This window comes from Balearica regulorum, chromosome 2, assembly GCF_011004875.1.
Source record: "Balearica regulorum gibbericeps isolate bBalReg1 chromosome 2, bBalReg1.pri, whole genome shotgun sequence".
In the NCBI taxonomy this organism is placed as follows: domain Eukaryota; kingdom Metazoa; phylum Chordata; class Aves; order Gruiformes; family Gruidae; genus Balearica; species Balearica regulorum.
In genome coordinates, this window is record NC_046185.1 from 104,831,289 (window position 1) to 104,852,392 (window position 21,104).

The following is a 21,104-nucleotide window of genomic DNA, read 5'->3' on the forward strand; positions in this document are numbered from 1 at the left end:
GTGCAGAAAGTACATGGCTAATGAATTTGTATCACACAAATTTTTAATAGCAGAAAGTTATCGCCCCAAAAAACTTCGAACCAATTGTGTTTCAATGTAATTATTAGAGTGTTGACTACAAACAGAAGTATTTTTTGTCCCCACTGCTGTAAAATAACAATTTTTTGCCAATGTGATTATTTTATTAGTATCATTTTTTGACAAGATACCAGGCAGTCTACCGCTGTGGCCTTCACAGGCTTTGATGGGAGTCAGCCAACACATTGACCTGCATATGAGCTCTATGTAGACAAACTGTGAAATCACATGGCTACCAAGGCCAATGGCAAAATTCCCTTGGCTTCCAAGCATTTAATTCACATGGTGAACACTTAAAGAAACTCCATTTGAAGTAATTAGTTTGCCAACCCTTTGGAGATGGTCTGAGCAAAGCCAGGATAACCTTGTGGGGAAGGGGAAGACTAAAAGCGGTTCCAGGAAGATGGCAGGGATGGCAGGGAGCAGGTCCTGGTGTGCAGGATGGGACCCAGCATGGCCTCACATGCCTCCACTGCAGTGCACCTCCTGCCACAACTTGCCTCCTGCCTACTATGGCTACAAAGCCACACCAGACGTCTCAGTGCTGGAGAGCCACACATGGTGCTGATGTGGCTGGTTGTCTTCATCCTTGTATGGCCTGGTATGGCTGTTACCCACCAGCACAGGGGATCAATTCTGTTTCCATCTTGTGTTCATTAGAAACCATCTGCCATCATGGTACGAGTAAGAAATGCTCAACATGGAGATGTCTGGTAGACACAACTAAAGGGACTGACCTACAGAGAAGGCAGCACCTTCCAGCACCATGGGCACAATACCACCATGCTCCCAGATGACATCACCGGAGGGGTGTCCAGTGGGATTCCTCTGCCCAGGACCTGCACCACAGCTCCCACGGATCCTCACCAGGACCTGCGTTGGCATCCTGGAACCCCAGCCCCAGCACTACCATGGCCACCAGGCCTGGCAGAGGAACACGAGGGTGGGGAGGTGTGAGCCACGTGTGGGTGCTAGGTGGGGCCTCCTCCAATGGGAAGCCTGGCTGCCAGGCCCCACCTTGCCCTATTGGCTGGTGGAGGTGGGAGGGGCCTCCAGCCCCCCTCAGACTCAAATGAGGCTTCACCCAACATTCTATGTCCATCAGGAGAGCACTGCTGGGTGGTCACAGGGTGACCTCAGGTGATAGGCACGTCATCAGGCTCCTCCCACTCCAACATGACGTCACACCTCCAGCTCTCGCGAGAGCCCCCAGTGGTGCCCCTTGGAGGGTGCAAGCAGGAAGGGCAGGTGACAAGGGCGCAGGTGAGCCCCGGGGCCGGAGCCTCCCCTCCCGAGGCTCCGCCCCCAGCCGCGCCCAGCTCCTCTGGGGAGCCAATAGGAGCATTGGCCTAAGTCTCTTCCCATTGGCTGTTTGCCTGGCATGCAAATGAGCCTCGACGTCACTTCCTGGGATAAATCGAGCGCCATTTTCTCTTTCTGGCTCTGGATGAGGAGCGGGTGGAGGCCGAAGGGCGGGTGCGGGGTGGCGGGCGCTGCGCGCGGGGTGTGAGCCAAGGGCGGTCCCGGGTTTCAGCGATGCTGCTGCCGCCGCCGCCCTCGCGGTGCGCGGAGTGAGCGCGGCAGCAGGCGGAGGAGGAGGAGCCGCGGGGCGGGGCGGCGGGCACGGCGCGGCGCGGGAGGGGCGCGGCGGCCGAGGCGGCGGCGGCTGCGGCGGGGCCAGCGCTGCGAGGAGCGGGAGGCGGAGGCTGCGGCGCGGGCCCGCGACCCGGCAGGCGGCGGTGGCGGCTGGAGCGGCGGCGGCGAGGCGGCAGAGCGGCGGCGGCGAGCTCCCCCTGCAGCCTGGCTGGGTAGGTGCAGCGGGGTGAGCCGGCGGCGCCTGCAGGCGGCGCCCGCCGGCGGCCCGCCCCGAGGGGCGCGGGGAGGCGGGGGCGGAGGTGCCCGGCGCGGGCGGGGCGGGCTCCGCAGCGGAGGCGCCGCGGCCGCGAAGCGCTGTGCCGGATGCTGTCAATAAACACCGGCTTAAGCGTAGCGCCCTGGGTGTGCTCGCCTCTCGGTTCGCCTTAGTGGGGTGCTGAGAGCCCAGACCCCGCCTCGCCGAGGGCTAATGGGCTTCACTGGGGGGCGGGCGTGGGGGGGTCCGTGCGCCGAGCCGTGCTGCGGGGAGTCGTGGGGCCGGATAGCTGCCAGGGGATGTTGCCGCCTTGCAACAGTGGAGTTTCTGAGACTCCTTGCCCGGGAAGCACCTGGAGGCGCCGGAGGCGTTTACGCTGAAGCCCCCCCGGTGGCTGGATCTCTCCAGGCGGCTGGGGCGGGGGCGGCTCCTGTCAGGCCCGAGGATGTTGGCCTGACCAGGTGGGTGTCAGCTACCCTGCCCTCAGCGGCCTGTTGGGGCTGCCGGGCTCGTTCTCTGGAGACCCAGCGGGCTAACGGGGCGCGGATGGGGCAGGGCTGCTGGGTCCCTGCCTCTCGGCGAGGCTGTGACCGCCGGTGTCTTGCGGGGCGCTCCCACCGTGGCTGACTTGGCTAAACCACAACGATGTCCGCCGTGTTTCCTTGAAGGCAGTCCCGTGGGCTTGCGTGGGTATGATCCCCCTTTCCGCTGCCCGCAGCGCGCACCAGCGGGGGAGGGACTTCCGGGTTTGCCCATGGTCGGAAGTCGAAATTAGCCTAATGTGACCCTGTAACACAGGGGGGACTCGCTGCTCTAGGGCTGCTGTTTACAAAACAGCTGTTGAGGAACGCTTTTTTCCTCTTCTAATTTCTGTCGGTACTTAAGCGCTAAAGTATTTAGGGAACTAACTTAACAGATCGTCTCAAAGTCACTGGATGAAAAGTCTTAATTACTTATAGACCATACCGGTGTTTGAAACAGTTTATGGAAAACTAATGAGATCTAAAATGTTAATGAAATGCAAAATTGCATTAAATATTCTTGTGGTACTTCAGCAATGCATATAAAAGTTTATTAATAATGCAAACAACCATAACCTGTACAATGGAAATCATTAAAACCATTTGAATATGCTTGCCTTGTGCTTGAGAGCAAGTAGTGGGAGGTTGTTTTTTGTCCAGATTTGTAAATGGAATAAAAGATAGGTATTTGACTTTTGCTGCAACAGTTCACAGTTCTGTACTGTCAAAATTATGAATAACTTCTAACTGATAATTGTTTAAGTTCTGACAGGTAAACTATTTGGGGGGGGGGGGGAATTGGTTGTTTTCCTTAAGTCTTCTATCATCAAAAATACCTGTTTAACCCCTGAAAGTTTTAAAGACTTATGATGAAATACTTGTAAATACTCACTCCTGGGATCCCTAATCCACTCCCTAATCCAGTATTAGTGCTCTTTTTACTAAACTTTCAATTTAATTTTGAACAGGGAAAGGGGATTTCTTTAGAGCAATATTTAGACAAAATGTATGTAATAAATATGCTATATTATAAGCTGTAATAAGACCTGTAATTCTAATAGTTCATTTCATTAACGTTTTGTAAAAAAACCAACAATCCTTCCCCCAAATTATAGCAAATCTTCAGACACAATGAAGAGCACACAAACAAAAAAGTTTTATGATGCCTTATGTTTTACCAGGTAACTGGGTTAAGTCTTGCTGAACGCTGGTAGAGCTGGCTTTTGTTTAAACACATCAATCCTTCCACTGAAACATAAGCCTTATCTTTTTCAGTTCTGTCCCCTGCCCAATTATTCAGGTTGTGGGTTATCTGTGCTGTGGACTGTTCTGTATGCATCTATATGAAATGCTTTTGAGTCATACCAGGCTGATTAGTGCAGTACAAATGCAGTTGTACTTCTTCCTAGAGTAGTTGGGCTTGGTGTGTGACTTCTGCTCGCATGTGCATGGCACTGAGTCCTGTGAGATTTAAGTAGGCTTCATGTAGATGCTCAAGAATGAGCTTGGGTCCTGCTGGGTTCAGTTTCTGCCTAATGCTGATCCCCAAGGGAGTCAAGGTGTGTGTGAGTCAGTGCTCTAGGAAGGCACCATGAGTTTGAATGGTATAGTCCCTTCTAACTAGTCTTGGATAACAGAGATTTGATTATGTCTTAATAAAGCATCACAATAGTTATTCAAACCACAGTAGCTAAAGTTAGTAAATTAAATTTGTGTTCATTTGACTTTTTTTTTTGTAAGATGCAGGCTAATGCGCTGTATCTTCATCTATGTAATCATGTATCTTAATGTTTTTTACTGTGTTAGCAACTATTGAATGATGGCTATCTTTGTGTTTGATTAGGTGACTGTTTTAATGGGTATGTGATTTATAGCCAAGAAAAGAGTGAAATTTTTGTGACTATAAGAGATCTACAGTTTGAGACTCCTAAAGGTTTCTGATTTTTTTAGTTGCATTAAAAAATTTGTTTAAATTGTTTTTTAACCTAAGATTTCTATCAAGTTGCACTTGGGTAGAAATCAGAATTTAAGACAATAAAGTAGCATTATTTTGTTGACCAGAACTACTCTTTGTAGGTTTTATTAATTATTTTTTCTATAGTCAGTTTAATTTTAATTTGCAACAAATGAAATAATAAGCATAGTATCCATTCTGATCAGTTGACTATTTTTATTTCCAGGAATCAAATCTTTCAAAGCTGCTAAAACACCTAGAGATGTTGATAGGCAGCTATAGCTATTTTTTCCCTCTCCCTCCAAAGACTGGATAAACTTTGGTGCCAACATACTCTTAAATCCAGTTAGGCCTCTCTCAGAAGGCACAGATAAGAGTCCAGGGAATGGAACGATCTGCATAATATACCGTTGAGCAGATATCCAGGTATGACTTCTTGGAGGGCTTGGAAGCTTACCAGAAACAACCCAATGAGAGTAAAATTTGGCATGGCCAAGCTGGACTCGCATTCTTCTAGGCAGTTTCTTGGCATGCCTGTCCTCCTAGCTGCTGTCTTTGCCATCCAGTGTTCTTGTTCTTTAGATTCTGAGAATTAGTAGGTCACATACTGACATTCAATTTTCATTCAGTTATTACTGTCTTCTCAACTGATCTTGAATTATCAACTTCTAATGACTTTAAAATGAAAATATTTCTTTATTGGTACTTGTCAACTCCGAATACTACTAAAATATAAGTTGGTAAACCTGTTAAAAATACTTCCCACTCAAATATCTCCAAACCTGAAAATCTTTATAAAGAACCTCTTCCACAGTTACTAATGACAATTTTCTAGACAAAAAGGTATTAAAAACTAAGAATGATTGAATTTCTAAAGCAGATATGAAAGGACCAAATTCATAAGCCTTTCATAATTTCCCTGCTATAAGCTGCTGTATGAGCAAGAGACTAGTGAAGGCCAGCTTCCTAGGAACATATCTGAAGATCTGGCTTCTGTGTAGATTATCTCGTGTCTAAAAAGAGTTACATTGCAGCCTTTTTCTCTGTGGATCTTCTAGTAGGGTTTCTCTCTAGCTGCCTGTTTCCATGAAATCTCTAGAAATGCCTGATTACCTAGTTACTGTTGGATTTTGCTAGATGTACTTGTATGCATGTGGAAGGCATGTTTGTGCACCTTGCTTGCTCCAGCTTCATATTTAATTTGATTGCATGTGCCTAGTCTCCTTAGGAACACAAAGTAAAATGGTGCTGATTTGATGTAAGGAAAAAAACCTTTTCACTGTGAGCACAGTCCGTGACTGGAAGAGGTTGCCCAGAAAGGCTGTCAAACCTCTGTCTCTGCAGGTTTTCAAGACCTTACGGGCAAAGAGGCAGAGTGCCCTGGCTGCAATTTGTTGTTGAGCCCACTTTGAATAGGAGGCTGGACTGAGTGCCTTCTTGAGGTCCCTTCTGAGGTGAATGAGTATTGTTCTAAGAAGCAGACTAAAAGGAAGGCAAATAGGGACTTTCCATTTTGTGATGACTTCTCACTTTCAAGAGATGAAATGTTAGTATTTTTGCACTTTTTAATGCAGAGGAATTGTAGTCAAGCATGGTTACTTGGCAAACTAGTAGTATTTGTCTTTGACTCGTAAGATACTTTTCAGACTATTACCTTGTTGTTTAGAGTAGTATTAAAATACTGCAGTACTACTGGAAGGGAAGAGTTGCATTTGTGATCTTTGTAGAAAAGCTGAACTTAGTTGGATGTTACATATGATTACAAATGTAGAAATGAAGGGAACCTTTAGTGCTGCATAAAATTCCAGTTTGGAGGTGTTGTTTAAATGAACTCTAAATGCGGGAATAGATTGATGGATAAAATGCTTGAGCAAGGGTTGAATGACCTTTTCAGAACTGAGTTTGGGACATCAGCTGCTACAATGATTCTGTTATTCTGCTATTAATGTACCTTGGTTCTGTTTATGAAATGGTACTGTCTTTGAAAACTCAATGGATTATCAGTGTTTTGGTAACTACAGTTAAAAGTACTTTAGGATAAATTTGTCTTTCAGGTAACCAGTGTGGTAAAAAGAACATGACTCTTGGACTAGAGTAGCTCAGGTTTAATTTTACTGTAGTGCTTTCATGTTTAATTTGCTGGTTGGGAATGGAATGCATACCAATAAAAGATTGACTAGTTATACATGGAAACAAACTGCAAGCTAAGGCTTGAAGAACGTCCAAAATACAAGAGAAGTAAATTAGTAGTAAAATAGTATGGGTAATAAACTGCATAGTAATCAGGGAATTAAACTGAGGGCTTGAGGGGGTAAACTTAGAAGGTTGAAATTGTGTGACCTTTATGACAGGGTCTAATGGATACAGAGAATGTTAGATGAGTAACTTGGAGTCTTACTCCAAAGCAGTTTGTTTAAACACCAGCTGAATAACCTTGCATGTGATAGAGAAAAGTAGATCTTTTTTGGATTGAAGACCAACTACTTGAAAACTGGAAAATAACTTGTATTCAAGTTTCTTTTTTTTCTTTTTACTTTCTTTCTCCTGGATTAATGACTTCCATTTCAGAAAGATTACTGGTTAAGAAAACTCTTTAGATATAATATGCAACATCCATGTTACACCTTTGTACGCTAATGTTTCTTTTTTGTGAGCTGGACATGCCTCAAGAAATGTCTGCTTCACCTTCTTCAGTAGCATCAGTGTATCAGACTGAGATGGAAGAACCGTTTCCAGTGGAGCCTAATGTATTGAACCACATCTCCTTCTGGCTGATCTGAGCATCATGACATCCTGTCAGCTCTGTTGTTACCTGCAGTGGAACATAGGGTTGGTGCACGTAACTTGCTATCGTAAAGGGACTGATCACAAAGCTTTAACCAGCGCCTATACAAATTTCCAGTTGACTTCACTTTAAAAAGAGGAATTTACATCTTAATTTTACTCCTTGGATTTTGAAAAAATGCCAGACTAGTTACTCTGATTTATTCCATTCTGTATAGGTTCCTGTTCCACACCCACCCCAATGGTATCAGAATGTCTTCCCGACTTTTTACTGATAGAAGATATTAGAAAACAAGACTAGTATCTGTCAAATGGGGCTCCCTCTCCATTTCTCTCTACACACCTTTCCTTTGGGGGGAGAAGAAGAGGAGAATAGCATGTGAGTTGTTTGAATTTTAATTAAAATAACTTGAATTTTAATTAAAATAACTTGAATTTTATGTTTTGTGCATAAATCAAAGTTTTGGTTATTTTTTTTCTTTTTGAATGATGACATACAGAATATGTTTTGTCTGTGTGTTGTTTTTTTTTTCTTTTGGTGAGGCTTAGCTTGTAGCTTCTGTCTTATGTGGGAGTGGTTTTTGCAACTGTTTAGTTATCAGTGCCATACATAAATTACATTTTGTTTCTACTGCATTAATATTGTAGTAGCTTCTTTTATGCCAAGGTCCATATCAGCTTACAGCAGTAGAAAGTTCTGCAGGAAATTTAGATTTTACTAGCAATCAGTTTAAGCTTGTACATACATGACAACAAATTATCAAAGGGGCTTCTTATCTTGTCTCTTATATTCAAGGTGAAAGGTGTCGAATTCCTACTTCCTATATGATATTACAGTAGTTTTCTGAATAGAACTTAGTAAAATTCTGGTGTTCATGTTCTACAAAAAACCCCACAAAACATAGTATAGCTGCCATATAGAAACAAAGAGATCTGAACGAAAAACTGGGAATTTTACTTAGATAAGAGAGAAGAAATACAAAAGATTTTTTTCTCCCCCCAAAATTGGATTCTGTTTCCTTTAAGACAAAGCAAGTGATCTGGGAAATATTATTGAGACTAGTTCTTTTGGCTGAAGGCTTTTAGGTTTTCATATTTAAGAATACATTTTTCAGACTTTTGTTTTAATACTGTTAAATGTGAGTGCCTGTGTTCAAGTTCAAGTATTCCATCTCTTTTTTGTATTTCTTTTTCAGGAAAAGTGCAAAATGTTTCAAATTCCTGTTCAAAATCTTGATAATATCAGGAAGGCTCGAAAAAAGGTGAAGGGCATTCTTGTGGATCTTGGGCTTGACAGCTGCAGGGAATTGTTGAAGGTAAAGCATTTGCAATAATGTAAACCCTTGGGAAAAAATGCCACTTTTTAGTGTATATATGATAACTTCTCTGCCATGGATTTTTATGATGGGGGTCTTGAAGAATTACTCATGACTGACTACTCATATGCTGGGGTGGAATTTAGTGTTTTAGTACATAACATTGAAAGAAACAACAAATGTGTTATAAATGGTGCTGTATATTCTCTGCTAATAATAAGGAAGGGAAAACAGTACAGCTTTAGGAAAAACACCACAGACTAATGAAATGTTATTTGTGTACTACAGAACAACTTGTTTGTGCTTCTTTTGAAATCACAAGCAGATGAAGGCCTGAGTCTACTTGAAGGCATCCTGTCACTTATCAAGGGCAAGCCTCTGAAGGATATACAAATTGTCAGTGTTTCGGAAAATACAAGCAGTTAGACCCAGGAATCTTGTTGCAGGCCTTTAAACTTTGTCCAGGGCAAAATAGCAAACTTGTCTTACTGAGTTACAGTTCAGTTCTGCATCTTAAAAAATATATGCAAGTGTACTGGGGTGATCAAGGTGAACCATTGTTGCCATTTTCAGGAGAAAGTATTGTGCAACAAGTGCAGATTGGCAAACCTAATACCAGAAAAAGTGCAAACACAGTAATACAACTCAGTGATTAAACAGTAGTGTATTTCAGCCAGCTGGTACAAAGGCTTTTTTGACTGGTCAGTATGTTCATGACTTCACATTGACCGTAGTCAAGAGTTTGGATTAATTCTGTATGATGGTACTAAAATAAGTTAACTCTTTATAGGGGTGCTTTTGTCTTTTGTGGTGTTTTTTCTGAAACTGTGCAAGTAAATAATTGGGGAAAAAATGCTTAAGGTCTACGTGCATAACTAATTCTGGAACATTCTTGGTTATTGCAGTAGAACAATATTTATATCTAAATGTTATAAGAGCTTGGGGAGAAGCGTATTTGTCTAGTAATTTCCATTTTCCTAATGTTTTTGTATTGTATATTGTTTTGTAATTAAACCTCAAAGTCAGAAGCTGTTCTGTCTTAACCCTTTGAAGTTTTGGTGATGCTAGGTTTTTTTGCTAAGAAATTGATTGCATGCTAACTTTTTGATTGCAGTTATGTGGTTTAATGGTGAATGAGGAATAAGATGTTTTCTGTTTGGTTGGTTCTTTGGGGGTGGTGGAGGAGTGTGTGTGTTTTGGTTTTGTTTCATTTTTAGTAAATGGTGGTGAACAATCCCATTCTGGAAAAAGCTCTAAGATGTGGGCCAAAAAAATACTATTTTATTTTTTTGCAAATAATTCTCCCTCAACCAAGTTCATAACTTCAGTTTGTTTTTTCCAAGTAACCTGAGACTGGTTTTGGTATAACTTTAGCAGCAAGAAGAATAGTTTTTAGATCTTAATTTGTACATGGCTCATACCATGATGGCATTTATTTTTGGTAGAAAAGTGTGAATATGCAAGAAGTAGCTTAAGGTTGTAGGGGTTTTTTCCCCCTTCAAATATTAAGATTGATTTCTGGACATTGTCCTTGTGAGGAGGCTGAACAATTTAGGAGATGGTATGAAATTGTGATTAGTTTTTAGACTGAAAGTTCTCAATTGATCTCTGCTAGGAAGAAAGCATGAGCCTTTTGTGCTAGATTACTAGTTTGATTCTCAAAGTACTACTTTTAAGTAATGTCAGAGGCTTTCTTTAGTAAACTATTTTAGCTTCTTTAACATACTGTGATCTTTAAGTCTGCATTTAAACTCTGAGCATTTTATCTTTTTGTTCTGGAAAACAGTGATGGCTTTAATACAGTGGGGAGAATATTTCTTAGTTTTTAAAGTGTTTTTCTCTTAAACTTAGAAATAGCCACATCAGGATTAACCAGGCTTCTTAAAAGGTTTTTATTCCCTTCTTGTTGCCTTGCTCTCCTCCTCAAAGTGAGAAATGTGGGAAGGGCGTAACAAGTTAGCCAATCAAAGCTTGCTTGTGGGACATCAGTATGTATCTCTGTTTAAAGCAAGAGTTCAGAATAGCTGTTCACAGCACTGACTAACTCTAGTGATAAGAGTCGTCTTTCTTTATCAGTGACTATTTCTCTGTAGGAAATAGCTGTTTCAGTCACATTTAGCTTGTGGGCATCTGGTATTCAAGTCTAGGAGCCTCTCTTGGTGGAAAGTATTCAAAAAGCAGAACATGTTTGGGGTAGGCCATAAACTTCAGGAAAAAAAATATTTGACAGTGTACAATTCACTTCAGTGTGTTTGGCTAGAGAATTGCTAGTACATCTTGAGTCTCTTCATTTTCTCTATGAAACACATGTAAGAAAAGCATTGCGTTCTCTAAGGCCGTGGAGTTTCTTGTTCCGTGCAAGGATTCTTTCTCAGGTGTTTTTTAAGAAGGTTTGGCTGAAGGGCAAATAGATGACTTGTTCAGTACCTAGGTGTTGATTAGAATGGAGGGGATTTGTTGTTGCTTGTAGCTTTTCAGGATTCTCCTTGGGGAAACTCGAAAATTGGAAAAGCTAGAAAGTTTATTGCAAACTTCGTTAAATTCTTGAATGATTTAATTTAAATCAAATTATCACTGACATGACCTTCTGGCTCACTATAATCTGTTACACACCCAGAGATGCTCACATTTGCACAGTGTGGACAGGAGCCTAGTGCAGGCAGAGCCTGCATTATGTAGAGTGTTTATTTGGCTTCTAGAGACTTTGCTTCTTTTTGTTCAGTATATCCTGTGTCGTTTGTAAATTTCACATAAATATAAATTTTTTTTTGGCCACAGATTACTAGATTTATGAATTCCACTTCACTTGAAGATGAGCTAATTTTAAATGGTCTTTATTACTTGCTGCTTCTGTTCCAATGGGGTTTGGTGCAGAGGGTGAAAACATCTCTCTAAGCATCTTGCAGAATTTTGAGTGAAGAGGGGTTTGAAAGGGAAGGAGATGTGAGGGGAGAAGTGATGCTGGTTGTCAGCATAGCCTGTGTGTCATCTAAGACACTACTGTGCTGTTGAAGCTAGCCTAGGGTCTTCAGAAATGCCTAGCAAACAGGAATCTAGTGTTTTTTTCATTAAGTTTGTGTTTGGATATGTGTGATCCTCCAAAAATTGGAAAGGAACTTCAGATTTTTAGAGTAGTAGCTGGCTTTGGCTTAAGGAACATAAACTGCTTTGATGGGATTGATTAGAAGAATGCTATAAGGAAAGTTGTTTATCCTGATGCGGCTTTTCCAGATGTGATAATATTGTTGGGTTTACAGCTTGAGGAAAACTACTGATGCTTTTTGAAATAAGCTTCTGGGAATGTCTGTATTTTTCCAAGTTAAAAGCATAGTAACACTATGAAGATTTAATGCTAAAATGTGTTGCAAAGTAAACCATAGTGGTAAGTTAATAAATGGAAGTAAATAGTGAAATATTAAGAGATTTAGGAGGAGGTAGGTAGAGGGAGAAAATATCTTTCAGTATTCACTGTGAACTTGGCTAGAAGCAATGGAATTAATGTGTAAATATTTTTACTCCTGTATTTTCAGTAACTATGAAGTGTTCAGAATTCCTGCTATGTTACGAGGCAGTCGTATGAACAAGTATTTGAGGTAAAATAAATCAGAGGGATCAAAGTAGTAATATCTTTGAACTGAGTCTTGAGACCTGTGTCTGAATACTGTATGGACTGTCCATTCATCCTCTGTGTGGTTTTTCCTCTTTTCTTTTTCCTTCCTGTATATTGAGACTATTTTTGTATTCAGAACAGACTGCAAAAGCAGATTATTTCTTGTTTTCTTTTTTCTTTTAGAATCTTAAAAGTTTTGACCCAGGTGAAAAACACTTTTGTAACACTTCATGGAGTGATGTCTCTCCTTGGGAGTCTGTGGGCAAAAGGAAGGTATGTATATTTGTGTTAAAAATTCTGGGTAGACATGCATATGGAGTTGCTGTATTTTATCACTTTCAGAAGTTCTGTAAAAGTTGAAATACACCTTTTTATGGTTAAAAAAATAGCTTTAACATCTCTTTATGGTTTAAAAAAAAGCTTTAACATCAGTGTGCTATTAGGGAATAATCTTTCATTTCCTCTGAGTTCTTCCCTGTAATGCAAGAACTGGTTATAAGGACTGAATGTGCTGTTTGCTGTCTTTAAGGATACAACCTTGAACACCAGTATTTACGATGTCACTCTAACGTCCTGCCTTTTTAGCCTAATCTGAGATGTAGTCTTAACATGCTCTTGTATACAACATGCTTCTTGTTTCATTAGAAGGGTGAAAATGTGATTGTATAGGTGCGACTGGATTAAGCTGAAATTATCATTAGCAGCTTGGGATAGGGTTGCAGTGGAAAACATATTCCAGTTAGATTTGTCTATGCGAAACAGCTTTTAGTGCTATGTAGCTGGAATCTTGTGTGAAGCTAGAATCTACAAGAAAGGCAGGGTTGAGATGAACAGACCAAAGGATTTCTATAATTTTATATTCTATCAAGTTTCTAAGACACTGTAAAGCATAGAAGTATATCCAGAAGTAAAGGTACTTTTCTCAGTCTTGCTGAAGAGTCTTAGGGCTCCTGATTGCTTCCATGAGGAAGGTCTGCCAACAGCATGTGAACAGTAGTGGGTCTGTTCTTGTCATCCTGAATCAAAACCTAATGGTTTAGAATATTGTGGTGGTGATTTGTCAGGACTTTTTTTATCTGCCTTTACCATCTTTAAAATAAACTGAGGCTGCCAATTGCAATAGTTGCATTTTTTTAACAAAGCCCTCAACATACAAGCTGACCATGCAAAGCCACTCAGTCTTTGCCAAATTGTCATTTAGTAGAAAGTGACCCCTCCTGCCCTTCAGGGCCTCTGTCTGCTTTGTCTCCTGTTCTCCTTTCCCGAACTTGGGTTCACACATTTAAGACTGGAGGTTCATCTGTTCAAGTGAATTTGTGGATGAGAGTCAAATAGGACTTGTTGTTTGACTAGGTCTGTAGAGATGGATGGTGTCTAGCCTCTTGGTGCTGCTTCAGATAAGGCTTATAGTTACCTTCAGTCAAGAATAAATACCATTAATGGTTTTGAAAGTGTATCTCTCTTTCTTTTTTTTTCCTCCCTCCCTTCTCTGCTTTTTTATTTCTTCTTTATGCACAAGGAAAACTTCTCCTTTTATCAGGTATCCTGGCTCCAGTCAGCATGTTACCTGAGCTCTAGCCTTGCTGATTTTGTTCTTTTTGCCTTTTTCTCCACCTTCTGACTAAAGAAAGAAATTCAGTGTTGGGAGATCTTCTGAGTTAAATGAGCAGAGGAGGTTCCCCCTCCTCCCCAGATATGAAACAGGGAAGAAGAGGATGAAGACAGAGCAAGTGAAGCTTCCTTTCTAAAACTTAAGATGAAGGAGGGTTTTTTTTCCCCTATCTTCCTTCCACAGTCCTTTAGGAAAAATGATTAGCCATTTCAGTGAAAATGAGAGAGAACTAAAAATCATACAGTAGAGAGGGAATCTTCTTTCATCTCTATTGTCTGGAGAGACACCAGGCAGAGAGACCTGATCCCTTACCTGAAGGGAGAAATACAGATCCTGACTCAGCTAGTCAGCATGAGCAGTAGTATCTGTATCTGTCCAAAAAACAAGATTGGAGTCTGATCTGATGAACTTTAGTGTAGAGCTTGTTGTTGTGTTGCTGTGGAACAGGTTTGCCAAGCTATGTCTTTTGGATGCTGAACTTATTCCTATCAATTTTCTTTAAACAACCATGGTTCCTCGATATATATCATTCACATACCTTGGCATCATGCTGCCTAGATTTGGTAGAAAATAAGTTGGTCCTTTGGGATGTTCTATTCCAAAATTGTTGCTATAAGGGGGAAATAAGTTATTTGAGCTACATTAGAAACTCTGTAGGCTGGACAAGATGTCTGTTTAGATGAGTTGATGTTTACCATTAGTACTATTTTTAGAGAGGCATTAATAATTCTGGAAGAACTTTGGGTTCGGAGGCTGTCATGTCTTTCTGCTTGTCTCTAGGTTGTGGGGAATGTGAGACCACACAATGGAAAGTGTTACTGCATTCTGGGATATGTTCTTGGGAGTGGGACTGATTGAGTTTTCCTAAATGCCTCCAATAAGCCTTTTTTGATTCTGTTTGTACAGTTTAGGGTTGTGTTGTCTCAATTGCCAAGATGCTTCATTTTTCCTAAGTGGCTTAGAATTCTTATTTTCTCAATTTTTCTATAAAACTGAGATGCCATTATAGACTGTAGTAGCACTTGCAAACATAAAGAGCAACTTAAATGTGTATGCAAGGAGAGCACGCCGATGAAATGATTTTTTTAGGTGTCTGTGGAAGAGCTCTATTTGATACAGAAAACATCAAAGTAGCAGACTTCCACATGCTGCTTTTCTCCTGAAACAAATTTTTTTTTTTGAAATTTTGTTGTTGGGGTGATTTTGGTTGTTGGGTTTTTTAGCTAAGTATTGGGACTTTAGGATTCATCCTAATTTGATAGAACTTGAGGTACAGAACTTCTTTTTTTCCTTTTGCTGAATTCTCATAATTTTTACCTCCATCAAAAAATAAATGATCTAAGAGGGCATGGAACATTATTTCCCCGGACTTAGCAGTATGTAGGTACTGGAGTGGTTTCTTTGTGGTATACTGCAATGTTTGTTTGTATAAGAAGTAGAAGTATCTTTACTATGGAATAGTAAATTAATTCAGCACTTGGACCACTTACTTGTAGAGTGTTCTCACTGCACCTAACAACCATTGCTCAGACTTGGCAGCAAGGAAATATTGACAGTGTATTACACTATGATATAAGTTTATGGGGACAGAAAGACCCAAACCAGAAGTGGACTGGAGGGGGAAGTAACAAGTGTATGGGCCCAGTATTTAAAAGCATATAATCTTTTCTAAGCTTTGGATTATCAATTAAAATAAGCAGTCACCTCTCTTTGTTATCAAACTTCTTCAGAAGTAAGGCTAGTGAGGTGCGGCTTTTAATAATGTTCTGTATGCTTCAGTAGTTCAGTAGTGTTAGTGGCCTTTCTCTACTCAGTAAACTTCCAAAGCTTCAAACTTACTTTAAATTTGCTGTGGTGCAGTTTTAGTAGCAGCTGAGACCAGACACCGAAAGAGTATAAGTAGAGGATAATCATAGAACGGTTTGAGTTGGAAGGGACCTGGAAGATCATCTAGTTCCAACTCCCCTGCCATGGGCAGGGACACCCTCCACTAGACCAGGTTGCTCAAAGCCCCATCCAACCTGGCCTTAAGCACTTCCAGGAAGAGGGCATCCACAACTTCTCTGGGCAGTGATACTTTCACGGTGTACTCTTCAGCTGCCTTAGCCAGCCAGTGGCTTTATCTGACCCAGTCTTTTGAGTTTGGAGGTTAGATTTTGGTTATCATCAGGAGACTCTTCTAGTACTGCTGATAGATGACACCTTCATGGCTACATGAAATGACAAAAAAAGGCACAAATTTTTGCTACAGTTCTTCGTAACACGTCTGTGACATGTACAGGGATGATCTACCTAGGCTGGATGCTGTAGTAGTGGAACAGCTTGTTCCCTTTGGATGGTGTTGCATAAGGGGCAGAAGTCTGTTCCCTCAGATGTGTTTTACACCTTACTGACAAGTTCCGCTAGATGTTTGCGAGTGCAGGTTTGTCACCTGGATGTTGCTGTGACTGATTCTGTAGCTTTTGGCAGGAGCCAGGGTTAACCTCCTAGGATGTTGGTAAGAAAAAATGTTGGACAGGGCTACTAGTTTTTCAGAAAGAGCAAATAATGTTCATATGGATACGACAAGTAATGCTGTCAAGTGACTTGTAATTGAGAGAGCAGACCACTGTTTAGTGGAAGATAAGTTTATTTTTATACATTTAGATTCTTCTCAGAAAAATATTTTATATGGTCTATAATGAGTGTGCTAGAGGAAATTTCTTAAAGAAATTACTGTGATGGGATCTCCAGTATGTTGAGATAATACAGAGGTCATTGCTGATTTATCATAAAAGGGGGTTTTATTCCTTTCTATTATTTATCTGGCTCCAAAAAAAATTCTTAAAATCAGTCTTTTGTGGCTTTGCTGGGAGAGTTACTTTTGGAGAGCTTTCAGTGAAGGGTAGGATACTGAAGTACACAAAACCCCCACCTTGTCTGTCTTATCTCTCTTTCTCCAGTAGATAGGAGGTAGCCCTGAACCTAAAAAAAGCTTTAAAAGTGTCATATTAAAAGGGCTGCTGTTCCTAATTGCTAAGGCTTCACCTCCTATGTACAGTGGCATAGAAATTCTTCTTAGCTTGTGTGATTTCCCATCTTTAAAAACAGGCTTCAGAATTGCTTCTGGTGAACTGGAGTAGAAATGAACTCACTTAAGGCTTCTTTATAAAGAAGCAAAAAAAGGCACAAATGTTTCTCCCTTTAAGTATGTAATCTTTAAGTCTGCTTTTCAAGAACAGATCTCCATGAAACTGAGAAGATACATGCTATACATCCAATGAAGGCGTTTTTGCAGGTGATGGTGCAGACTTACTTTCAAACAGATAACAGGGATTTAGGAACTGGCAGTTTCTAAGTGGATGTTTTTGTTTTGTTTGCAGAGATACAGAACAAAGCCGTACTGCTGTAGCTTATGCAAGTTCTCGTCAAAATTGCTTACTTCATTCAAGAATCATTTGCACCGTTACCATGAGGATGAAATGGACCAAGAGCTGGTGGTTCCTTGCCCAAACTGCACATTTGCTTCTGATCCCAAAATAGTGGGAAAACATATCCGGATGTTTCATTCATCTAATAAAAGAATACAGAACTATACAGTCAGTATTTTGGATGGCATGAAACAATTCAGGAGTGACATCATAAACTTTACCTGTCTAAAATGTCACTTTACAGACACATTGTATTACAATATGAAGAAACACGTGCTGATGAACCATTTTCAAAACTTAATAAGTACATATTTTGGCCAGAAACCTGATGAAAGTAAAGAAAATGCTATTGAGCACTACTGTAAAAAATGTAATGCTTCTGCAAACAGCCAGGATTCTCTAATGTATCATGTCTTGACAGCTGAAACACACAGAGACCTGGAGAACAAACTTCGGTCTGTGATTTCAGAACATATTAAGAAACCAGGACTCGTGAAACAAATGCATATTGCTCCAAAGCCTTCCCAGGGTGTGGCAGTGACTGCTCCATCTGCAGGGCCTGCCACTGCCCCAGCAGGTTCAGTCACAGCTCCAGCTTGCATCCAGCTTGCATTTCCACAGAATAATCAAAACCAGAGTGTGGCACAGCCAAAAGCAGTTCAAAACACAGTCAGATCACTGACTGTTCCAAGTGCCTCTGGTAGCCTTCCACATACATCTGCTCCAGTTGCTACCCCGTCACATGTTACTCTTATACCTAGTAATGTTCCTGTAGGTCAGAATAACATTAATATTCAGCCATCGCCTTCCCAGCCTATCATTGTTTCCCATGGGCTCCCCCTTAATCAGCCTGTGAGGGCTGGAGCTATTCCTCTTAATCATTCTGTTGGGACCATAAATAGAACTGTGGCCCCTGCAGTTCTTCCTCTTAATCAGCCTGTGAGGCCTGGGCTCCTTCCTATTAATCAACCCATTGGTACTATAAATGGTCCAGTTGCAGCTGGAATGCTCCCTGTTACTCAACCTGTCAGCCCTGTGAATCGCCCAGTTCCACCAGGGGTTCTCTCCGTTAACCAGTCGCTTGGGAATGTGAGTAGACCCATTGGTCCCAGGGTCCTTCCTGTGGCACAGACAGTTGCGCCAGGGGTTCTCCAGCTTAACCAGCCTGTTGCCTCTGGGGTCGTACCTGTCAGACATCCTGTCAGACCTGGGTTTCTTCAGCTTAATCAACCTGTTGCCCCAGCAGTTATCCCAGTAAATCAGCCAGTTCAACCTGCAGTTTCTCAAAATGCAAGTTTTTTGACTGCGGGCTCTATACTTAGGCAGTTGATTCCAACTGGTAAGCAGGTTAATGGGATACCTACGTACACACTTGCCCCAGTTTCAGTTACTCTGCCTGTACCTCCCGGTGGTGGAGTAGCAACTGTTACGCCACCGCAAGTGCCCATCCAGCTAATGCAATCTGGGGCGGTAACTCAGTTGTCCCAGTCGCCGGCTAGCGCACCCTCTCCTCCGGTGGTTTTAACATCGCAGAATATATCACTGCAAGCCTCCCTGTCTGGTCCTGAAACAAGCCAGGCTAGCAGACAGGCTAAGCAGTGGAAGACTTGCCCTGTTTGCAATGAGCTTTTCCCGTCAAATGTCTACCAGGTGCACATGGAGGTGGCCCACAAACATGGTGAAGTAAAAATGGAGGAAACCCCGGAACCTGACAAACTTGCAGCTTGCGCACCCTTTTTGAGGTGGATGACAGAAAAAACGGTCCGATGTTTCTCTTGCAAATGTTTTCTCTGTGAGGAGGAGCTCATGAAACATCTCTTGATGCATGGCTTAGCTTGCTTGTTTTGCACAGTTACTTTCCATGACTTAAAAAGCCTCGTGGAGCACAATAAAACTACACACAATGGGGAAAAGCAGTTACATGCAGATTATAGCAACAGAGGATTTCAACTAGGTAACGATGCTCAGGGTGACCTTGTATTTCCACACTTTGATTTCAGTACAGTGTTACCGAAAGAAGACATTGGTGAAAGAGAAGTACATTTGGCAGTGCTTGCTGGACTAAATTCAAGGACACTTGTCCCTGTTTACATCAAAGTGAAACCTCAGACAGCAGAAGTGAACAATAGATGCAACAAAAAAGTGTTAACCTGTCCCTTTTGCTTTGGCACGTTTGCTAGTAAAGAAACCTATGAAATGCATTTGAAAGAGCGGCATCATATAATGCCAACTGTACATACAATTTTAAAGTCTCCTGCTTTCAAGTGCATCCACTGTTGTGGTGTGTACACTGGAAATATGACTCTAACAGCTATTGCTGTGCATTTGCTCCGTTGTAGAAGTGCTCCCAAAGACAGTAACTCAAGCGTGAAGATGCAGCTTGAGCGTACTGAGAAGAAAGAGCTATTATTCGTGAATGGTGAAAAGCATGATTCTGCAATACTGAAAAGAAAGCAATTGGATTCCTGCTTTGTTGGAGAAGACCAAAGGAATAAGGAACAGCAGCCTCTGGGCTTAAGTACTGGCATAGCTCTGTCTCCAGAAAAAGAAATGAATTCAGGGGTAGTGCCTTTCAAACGACAAAAGATTAATACTCGGACTGAGATGAAGAAACTTCCTTCTAGTGAGGATCTTCGCATTCTAGCAATAGATCCTAAACAGTATGATCACAATTCATGTGAGGCTCAAAAACAGTTTTTGACAGACTACTTTCATGAGAGGCCGTATCCTTCTAAAAAAGAGATGGAATTACTTTCCTCACTGCTATATGCTTGGAAAATTGATGTTGCATCATTCTTTGGAAAAAGGAGGAATATATGCTTAAAGGCGATAAATAATCACAAACCATCTGTGCTTCTGGGTTTCAGTATGTCTGAACTAAAAAATATTAAGCACAGTTTGAATATAAAAGATGAACCATTAGATATATAAACAAGTTTTTTTATAAGAGCTAAAAGCAATCCATAATTGCATACTTACAGATTTAGCAATTTATTGTATTCTTGCTTTTAACTTGCAGACTGGCCTGTTGAAGGGTGCAGTAGTACAAAAAGTCTTGTTCAGTTGTGACTTATTGTGAAAGGCACACGTAGTTGTGTATTTGAAAAAGCTAAAACCTTCAGACTTACACATCTGGAATTTGTTTTAGCTTTTTACTTTTTCTGGAATAGTGGGATTTTTTTTTTCCCTTTTTTTTTTTTTTTTTGAGTTCCCTTTCTTCCCCTCCAGGATCCCATTACACTTTTTATACCACCATGTAAAATGTTTGTCCTGTTCAATTTTATTTTTCTGCAATGTCATCATCTTTTCTAAACAATAAAATGTATAATGTTGGTTAAAATACTGAGGTAAACTACGTAAAAACCATCTATTTGATTATTTGTGTGTTTAAGTCCTAATTTTTTTAACCTATTTTTGTTTAATCTACTGAAGAACCAAGTGTAGCCTTTACATTGATTGCCCCTTCAAATTCCCAGTGCACTGGTAGCAATAAAATACATGGCAATCTTTTCCTTTTTTCTCCGTCAAAATACCTGTGCCAGTTAAGTCTGGTGACTTGTAGTATCTAACTAGTATTAACATGGTGAGGATTGAGGGGCTTTTGGGGTGCCTATTGAAATGTTACAATTAACTGACTTGAAATGGTTGTGTTATTACCTGTTAAATAGATCTTGCTAACCAGAAGTGTTTACTATTTCTGTTGGTGTTGAAGCCTAGGTGTTTAAATACCTGTTGTTCAGAGCTTGGTAGCAGCATTTGTTTTCTTTTCTTTTTCAAACAGCAAAACTGCTTGGGAGAATGTCACATGGCTTTGATACATGGAGTATATGACTTCTGCGCACATCACTTATCTGTAGAGGCCCTATCCAAATATCACCTAAGTTTGCTGAAAAATCTGATTTTTATTTTATGAAGTAGTAGCTGAGCAGTGCCTCGTACCCAGCAAATTAGATACGTGGCTTGAAGC

The 21,104-nt window shown here is 41.1% G+C and overlaps 1 protein-coding gene across 5 annotated transcripts; it reads left to right on the forward strand.

Annotated features, from left to right (window-relative positions):
* The first annotated feature begins 1,482 nt into the window (after nucleotides 1-1,482).
* On the forward strand, nucleotides 1,483-20,876 carry ADNP2 (ADNP homeobox 2). 5 transcript variants are annotated; one of them, XM_075745230.1, is made up of 5 exons: nucleotides 1,483-1,886; nucleotides 7,408-7,568; nucleotides 8,386-8,505; nucleotides 12,299-12,388; nucleotides 17,090-20,876. In XM_075745230.1, the coding sequence occupies exons 3-5, from the start codon at nucleotides 8,398-8,400 to the stop codon at nucleotides 20,066-20,068; spliced, it is 3,177 nt and encodes a 1,058-aa protein (XP_075601345.1). In that variant the 5' UTR covers nucleotides 1,483-1,886; nucleotides 7,408-7,568; nucleotides 8,386-8,397; the 3' UTR covers nucleotides 20,069-20,876. The 5 variants fall into 5 exon arrangements, with proteins under 5 accessions (XP_075601345.1, XP_075601348.1, XP_075601349.1 ...); XM_075745233.1 differs by lacking the exon at nucleotides 1,483-1,886 and adding an exon at nucleotides 2,205-2,391; XM_075745234.1 differs by lacking the exon at nucleotides 1,483-1,886 and adding an exon at nucleotides 2,447-2,898.
* The last annotated feature ends 228 nt before the right edge of the window (nucleotides 20,877-21,104 follow it).

Bases quoted from the DNA above. Each gene is read 5' to 3' on its own strand.
- ADNP2 (XM_075745230.1), top strand. From the start codon at position 8,398: ATGTTTCAAATTCCTGTTCAAAATCTTGATAATATCAGGAAGGCTCGA. The intron at 8,506-12,298 runs GTAAAGCATTTG...TTTTTCTTTTAG, and splicing joins GCTGCAGGGAATTGTTGAAG to AATCTTAAAAGTTTTGACCC. The intron at 12,389-17,089 runs GTATGTATATTT...TTTTGTTTGCAG, and splicing joins AGTCTGTGGGCAAAAGGAAG to AGATACAGAACAAAGCCGTA.